Here is an 8,211-nt window from a genome sequence, read left to right as displayed (position 1 = left end):
GGAGCGAAATTGTGAGAATCTTTGTGTGTATATTGTAAGGTCCTATATACACTAATTATTTTCTTTGTGTGTTGTTTTGTTTTATTTGATTTAATATGACAGGTTCTAGTGATAACCAACCAGGTGACCAACCACCAAATTTGCAAATGCAAGCCATTACACGTGAGATACAAAAAATGATAAGGGTTGAACTTGAGGCTCTACATTCTAGAATGGATAAGAGTGAGGGAGAATCCCAAATGCATCATCATGAAGAGATAAATGATGAAAACGAAATTGATCAACCTCCAAGAACCAATCAGAGACATGGTCGTACACTTGATGATAATTTGGCTAACATAAAAGTGGCGATTCCATCTTTTCAGGGACGAACAGATCCTGATGCATATTTGGCATGGGAGAGTAAAGATGAGCATGTTTTCGAGTGTTATAATTACTCAGAACAAAAGAAGGTTCGTTTGGCAGCAATGGAGTTTGTTGATTACGCTCTCATTTGGTAGGATCAATTACTAATCAGTAGAAGAAGAACCGGAGAAGGTCCAGTGAACACGTGGACAGAAATGAAGCGAATCATGAGGAAACAGTTTGTTCCATTTCATTATCAACGTGATTTATTTCAAAAGTTACAAAACTTGAAACAGGGAAATCGAAGTGTTGAAGATTATTTCAAGGAAATGGAAATGGCCATGATGCGTGCAAATATGGAGGAAGACAAAGAAGCAACTATGGCACGTTTTCTTGCAGGGTTGAATTTTGAGATTGCTAACGTTGTTGAGTTACAGCATTATGTTGAGTTGGATGACATGGTGCATATGACCATCAAAATTGAAAGACAACAGCGTAGAAAGTCTTCTTACCGAGGTAATACTCCTTCTAAAGTTTCCTTTAATCCATCTGTTACTCCTAACAATGCTAGGAAGCAAGCACCATTTAAGATTAAGGAAAAAGCGGAGACGAGTAGTCCAAAACCTCTCGTTGTTGAAAATGGACGTGGAAAGAAACAGATACAAACAGAACGCACAAGAGACATCCAATGTTTCAAATGCCTTGGTAGAGGGCATATTGCAAGTCAGTGTCCTAACCGAAGGACAATGATGACACGTATGAATGGGGAAATAGAGTCCGAATCTGACAATGATGAGCAAGACACCCCTTTGATGGATGATGATGAGGATGACGATCAAATACAGACTTATGCAACCGGAGAAGCACTTGTGGTTAAAAGGAGCTTGAATGCACAACCAATCCGAGATGAGCAACAACGCGAGAACATCTTTCACACAAGATGTCTTGTGAATGACAAGGTATGTGTTGTAATTATTGATAGCGGTAGTTGTACTAACATTGCAAGTACTGTTATGGTTGATAAGCTAGGTCTGAAGACGACAAAGCACCCTAACCCATACAAACTACAGTGGTTAAATGATGCTGGAGAGTTAAGGGTCACCAAACAAGTTCTTATCCCATTTTCCATTAGAAAATACAAGGATGAAGTGATGTGTGACGTTGTGTCGATGGATGCCACTCACTTATTGTTGGGACGTCCATGGCAGTTTGACAAGAAGGTAATGCATGATTGGTTCACCAATAGGTATTCGTTCATGAATGCAGGAAAACAAATCACTTTAGCCTCTTTGACGCCAAGTCAAGTACAAGAAGATCAAGTTCGTCTGAAGAAGAACAGCGAAGAAGCAAAGGGGAAGAAGAAGATAAATGTTTATGCAAGCAGAAAAGAAATCAGGAAGTTTCTTTCCTCTCAACAATCTTTACTCGTTTTATTGTATAAAGATCATTGTTTGTTGGCTGAAATTCCCCCTGATTTGCCTATGTCTATTACATCTCTTTTGCAAGATTTTAAAGATGTGTTTCCTGAAGAAATTCCAGATGGATTACCACCAATTAGAGGGATTGAACATCAAATTGATTTCATCCCTGGAGCTACCATTCCAAATAGACCAGCCTACCGGAGTAATCCTAATGAAACAAAGGAGTTACAGAAACAAGTCAAAGAGTTGTTGGACAAAGGATACATTCGAGAAAGTTTAAGCCCTTGTGCTGTACTAGTTTTGTTGGTACCAAAAAAAGATGGAACTTGGAGAATGTGTGGATTGTAGAGGTGTAAACCAGATCACTATTAAATATAGGCATCCTATACCTCGATTGGATGATATGCTTGATGAACTTAGTGGAGCCAGCATCTTCTCCAAAATTGATTTGAAAAGCGGCTATCATCAGATTAGGATGAGGGAAGGAGATGAGTGGAAAACCGCATTTAAGACGAAACAAGGTTTGTATGAATGGTTAGTCATGCCTTTTGGCTTAACTAACGCTCCTAGTACTTTTATGCGTCTAATGAATCATGTCCTTCGGCCTTACATCGGTAAGTTTTGCGTTGTTTACTTTGATGATATCCTAATTTACAGTAAATCCTTGAGCGAACATGCTGAACATTTAAGGATTATTCTAAGCACTTTAAGAGGAGAGCATTTATATGCTAATCTCAAGAAGTGTGCTTTTTGTACTAACCAAGTTACCTTCTTAGGTTTTATTGTTAGTTCACAGGGACTAGCAGTTGATCCAGAAAAGATTAAGGCAATTCAAGAATGGCCAGAACCGGTCAACGTAAGTCAAGTTTGAAGCTTTCATGGATTAGCCAGTTTTTACAGAAGGTTTGTACCAAACTTCAGTTCAATTGTCGCCCCCTTAACTGGGATTATCAAGAAGAATTCAAACTTCTGTTGGGGCAAAGAACAAGATGAAGCCTTCAAGGAACTTAAGGATTATTTGACAAAGGCTCCCCTATTAGCCTTGCCAAACTTTGATAAGACATTTGAAGTTGAATGTGACGCCTCCGGGATTGGAATTGGTGCTGTTTTGAGTCAAGAAGGAAAACCGATCGCTTACTTTAGCGAGAAGCTGAATGGTGTAACCTTGAATTATCCCGTCTATGACAAAGAGATGTATGCCCTCATTCGAACATTAGAGACTTGGCAGCACTACTTATTGCCAAGGGAATTCGTGATACACACTGATCATGAAGCGTTAAAACACATCAAGGGACAACACAAGCTCAACAAGAGACATGCCAAATGGGTCGAGTTTCTTGAATCATTCCCCTATGTCATCCGTTATAAGAAAGGAAAGGATAATATTGTGGCAGATGCTCTTTCACGCAGGTATGTGCTACTTAACACTTTGGATTCCAAACTCCTTGGTTTTTCATTTATTAAAGAACATTATGCTACTGACTTGGACTTTGGAGAGGTATATAAGTTATGTGAAACAGGGGCTCACGAAAAATATTATCAGCATGAAGGGTATCTTTTCAAGGAAGGTAGACTTTGTATTCCGCAAGGTTCCATGCGAGAAGTGTTAACCAAAGAAGCCCATGAAGGGGGACTTATAGGACACTTTGGCGTTGAAAAGACACTTAACATCTTGAAAGAACACCTCTTTTGGCCAAAGATGAAGAGGTATGTTGAAAAGGTATGTGAAAGGTGTCTAGTTTGTAAAAGGGCAAAATCAAAGGTCAAGCCTCATGGGCTATACCAACCATTGCCAATACCAACCATACCATGGGTAGATGTCTCTATGGATTTTGTTTTAGGTTTACCTCGAACCAAAAATGGGAAGGATGCGATATATGTGGTGGTTGACCGATTTTCTAAGATGGCTCATTTTATACCCTGTAACAAAACTGATGATGCTATTCACATTGCAAACTTATTCTTCAAAGAGGTGGTGAGGTTACATGGCCTTCCTCGAACCATTATCTCGGATAGAGATGTCAAATTTCTGAGCCACTTTTGGAGGACTTTGTGGGGTAAGCTTGGCACAAAGCTACTCTTTTCTACTACTTGTCATCCTCAAACGGATGGGCAAACAGAAGTCGTCAATAGAGTCTTGTCAACGTTACTCAGATTGATAATCAAGAAGAACATCAAGACTTGGGAGGAATGTCTACCACACGTGGAGTTTGCATATAATCGAACCAAACATTCGGCGACAAAATTTTCTCCATTTGAGGTAGTGTATGGTTTCAATCCTTTAACTCCTTTGGACTTACTTCCTTTATCTTGTGATCAAATATTGAACAGAGATGGAAAGGACAAGGCAGAATTTGTTAAGAAACTCCATCAACAAGTCAAGGACAATATTGAAAGAAGAACTAGACAATATGAGCAGCAATCGAACAAAGGAAGGAAAAAGGTAACTTTTGAGGCAGGATATTGGGTTTGGGTACACTTCAGAAAGGAGAGATTTCCAAATCAAAGAAAATCCAAATTATTACCCCGAGGAGATGGTCCATTCCAGATTATGGAAAAGATCAATGACAATGCATACAAGCTAGAGTTTCCCGGTGAGTTTGGTGGCGTTAATGCTTCATTCAACATTGCAGACTTAACACCCTTTGAGGATGGAGACGATTTGGGGACAAATCGCTTTAAAGAAGGGGGGATGATGTGATCACGCCCACATCAGATCCCGAAGTCATGCCTCAAGGTCCCATTACCAGATCAAGGGCCAAACAATTCAGGGAAGTACTCTTAACTAAGTGCCTTGAGACTTTTGATTCATTTAATAACTTGACACCCTCCGACGTTAAGTTATATAATGTATCAACAGTTAATAATTTAGTTTGAACTTTCCATGCATATAGTTATATTTGCATTGCATGCATACATTCGTGGAGTTCATCTCAACATAATTTTTATATATATAGTTCATTTACATGCACATCATTATTTTCGTACTAAGCATTGAAGCATGTTGCATTCATTTTGTCATATAGCATTTCACGTGTAAGCTCATGTTGTTCATGTTTGAATTTCATATAGCATATCACGTGTAGTTTATATTTGCATGCAATTTGTCATCCATCATTTTTCACGTAGGAACACCCTTTGCCTCTAGAGATTCTCACGTGATAATCATGCCATTTAAATAAACAAAGAACTAAGGCTCTTCCCAACATGCACGGCAGCACTTGTTTTTGTTTATAACAACACTAATACGTGTTTAATGGAACTTGTAGGGAACACAAAGTTCATGTCCCATGATGAACGGTTTTTTTGGATTCTTGAATATAATTCCACCATAAACACGTCAAGTGGGCCATTAAAATATGGGCAAACATTGGCAGCACATTCCATCACTTAAAGGAGTATGAGTGGATCATCCACTTATTCAACAATTCACGTGAACTTGAAAGTCATCAATTCCAGCTCCTTTACACGGCATACAAGGATAAGTGGGGTAGCATCATAAACAATTCATAAAGTTCAATTAGCACTAAGGAAGCTTCACGTGCACTTGCTGTTTTGAAGATTATTCACATAGCAAAAGAAGACAACCCATGTGTTTAAAGCATTTCTTGTCTAGTTGTCTCCACTTTGTCTTTATCTCCACTAGACATTCTGCTATGACTTTCACTCATCCTTTTTGACCAGAATTCTTGCATCAAGTTGTGCTCAATACGTGTCCAATGTTTTCAACTTCAACAAGGCATCATACGTGACAAAACAAGAATCACCAAGTGGGGAAGGAATTCGGCTAGAAACCATGATTCACCAATATACCCGAAAACAATCCCTAAAATACGCATGAAACTTTGCCTTTGGAAGTTTGTTTAGGAATTGTAAATTGAAGGCCACGTGAAGCAATATTCGTCCATGCAAAGCTATATCATCCATGCATATTACATCCTATAAAATGGACTTAGATTTTGTATTTAAAAAAAAACTTTTTATGAATTAAAATCTTTGTGAGTTATTCTCTCAAATTGGTTCTTCTTAGAACCATTTTCTTGACATTTCAAGACTGTTCTTGTTGTGTTAAGTTTGTGATACTTAGGGTTCTTAGATTGCTATCTAACGGGTCCAAGTCCTTGAACGTTGAACATATAAGGTCCGGGTTTATACTCCTATAGTATAAGTTCTTCCTTTTTCCTTGTTATATCCAAATTACCACTATCCTAAATTTCATTACCACATCTATCCTTCATCCTTCATTATTCAATTTCGTTCATAAACATATCCATATTACACCACCATCTTTATTACTATCAATTAATTTTGCTATAGAGGAATTGCTTACTTTGTTCTAGATCCGGTACAATCGAAGAGGTCCCCAATCGACGGACTGACTCGTATCACCTTCTTTAAGGCGATTTGTCACCAAATCGATGCTTGGTACATAAGGGAACAACTTTGATCTTCGTTTGAATGGAAATTCTTTCATTCTCATCTTGCATCGTTTTCTTTGGTCAAAATGCTTCACATGTTCAAGTCTTTGCTTTTGAATCAACAATCTGAAAAATAGAACAAAGTTAGAAGTAGATAATTTAGAATCAAAGAAAAGGAAAGGATTAAATTCATGAATGAATGAGTTTGGACTCTTAATGTTCTCCATGGTTAGGTTCATTGAATCTTCCCTTTTATAAGGTGCATTCGATCTTGAGTATGAGGTGGATGTACTTTGAAGGTTAATGAACATGTTCTTTATAATTTCAACTGACACATCTTTTGGAATTTCAAAAGATATGATGCTTGAATCATCTTGAATGTCCCTTGGAATGACCTGCAAATTCAAAGAATGAATAGAAGAAAAAAATTGATTAGTATAAAGAAAAACTTCCTTTTCCTCGCATTCTTTTATTTCATGCTCATGTTTTTCAACACACTTATCTTCACTCTCAATGCTCTTACTCTCATTTTCAATTACTCCAATGGCTTTCTCACGAAAAATCACACTCTCATTTTCAACTCCAAATGTCTTGGTTTTCTCACAATGTTCTTCTTTGATTTGTACATGTTCAACTCCATCATATCTTTTAACCACAACCTCACTTGGAATCTTTTCATTTTCTCTTCCACACGTACTTCCCCCTTTGCTCCCAAATTCAATCTTTTCAACTTTCTCATTTTCGACTCCAACGTTTCTCACATCAATTTTCTCATTTTCATTTTGATCTCCCTCCACTGTTATTTGTTTCTCACGTGAAACTTCTCTTTCGACTTTCTTCATGTCTTTAGTTTTCTTCCATCCCTCTATACGTGATTTGACGATAACTTGGTATTCATGGACTTGATTTGGGCACATTGGAACCAACACGATCTTTCTCCCTTGGTGTTTGAATGAATATTTGTTGGAGAACCCATCATAAAATGCTTGTTTATCGAACTGCCAAGGACGTCCAAGGAGTAAATGGCTTGAATTCATAGAAACAACATCACACAAAACTTCATCTTCATATCCCCCAATTGAAAATGACACATGTACTTGCTCATGACTTCTAACTCTTCGTCTTCATTTAATCCTTGCAAAACATATGGACTGGGATGTTTGAATGTTAAAAGCCCAAACTTTAATCAGAGCTAAGGTGGATTGCAACAAGAACAAGCAAAAACAACATCCTACCATTCAATAAAAAGAGAATCAAAAAGAGAAGTGCCAAAAGAAAAAAAAATCAGCAAGTTAATCCCAACATCAACAAGGGATTCCAAGTGTAGAAAAACTAAAGAAAGGAAACAAAGAAATCAAAATGCAAAGAAGTGGCAAAGGTGACAAGCAACATCATTATTTCAACCGATCCTAAGGAAGTCTTCAAGACCTTTGATTGTTCTTCTAGGAAGGTGGTGAGTATCTTTGCATAGTAAGTGAACCTTTCTTTATTTTTATTCCTTTTTTAAGACCACCCTTCATTATTTAATCTTTCTACCTTTCTATTTAAGAACTTTACAAGAGAGGAACGAGTGGAAAAAGGCTAATCGAGTGTGTGAGATCAGAAGGGGAATTGAAAAAGCCAGTTTATATTCCCGAGTGCAAAAACGAGCATTGAGTGGAGCATCATCATTTTTTGGAGTGATCGTGAGGATTTGTGAGTGATTATTGGTAAGGTCCTTTCAACTTATTCAACTATTAATTTTTCACTAACAATTCTCCTATCTTTCGAATGGATTACGAACAACAAAGGAGGAATCCATTTCATACTCGTTTTCATGTGAATGATAAAGTATGCCTTGTAGCCATTGATGGTGGTAGTTGTGCAAATCTTGCAAGCACATACATGGTTGAGAAGTTGGGGCTTATAACATTCAAACATCCCAGTCCATATGTTTTGCAAGGATTAAATGAAGATGAAGAGTTAGAAGTTATAGAGCAAGTACGTGTGTCATTTTCAATTGGGGGATATGAAGATGAAATTTTATG

The 8,211-nt window shown here is 37.6% G+C and overlaps 2 protein-coding genes across 2 annotated transcripts; both read left to right on the top strand.

The window, feature by feature from the left end:
• Positions 1 to 674: 674 nt before the first annotated feature.
• LOC120203854 lies at positions 675 to 2,114 on the top strand. Its single transcript, XM_039204013.1, has one exon. It carries the CDS (start codon positions 675 to 677, stop codon positions 2,112 to 2,114), a length of 1,440 nt encoding a protein of 479 aa, XP_039059944.1.
• A 127-nt stretch (positions 2,115 to 2,241) lies between these two features.
• On the top strand, positions 2,242 to 5,160 carry LOC120203853. The gene is made up of 5 exons (XM_039204012.1): positions 2,242 to 2,300; positions 2,424 to 2,622; positions 2,722 to 2,960; positions 4,098 to 4,360; positions 5,036 to 5,160. Exons 1-5 carry the CDS (start codon positions 2,242 to 2,244, stop codon positions 5,158 to 5,160), a joined length of 885 nt encoding a protein of 294 aa, XP_039059943.1.
• The last annotated feature ends 3,051 nt before the right edge of the window (positions 5,161 to 8,211 follow it).

The sequence above is a fragment of the Hibiscus syriacus genome, unplaced genomic scaffold (genome assembly GCF_006381635.1).
Source record: "Hibiscus syriacus cultivar Baekdansim isolate YM2019G1 unplaced genomic scaffold, ASM638163v2 tig00010320_pilon, whole genome shotgun sequence".
Lineage (NCBI taxonomy): Eukaryota > Viridiplantae > Streptophyta > Magnoliopsida > Malvales > Malvaceae > Hibiscus > Hibiscus syriacus.
This window is presented reverse-complemented; position numbering and strand designations above follow the sequence as displayed.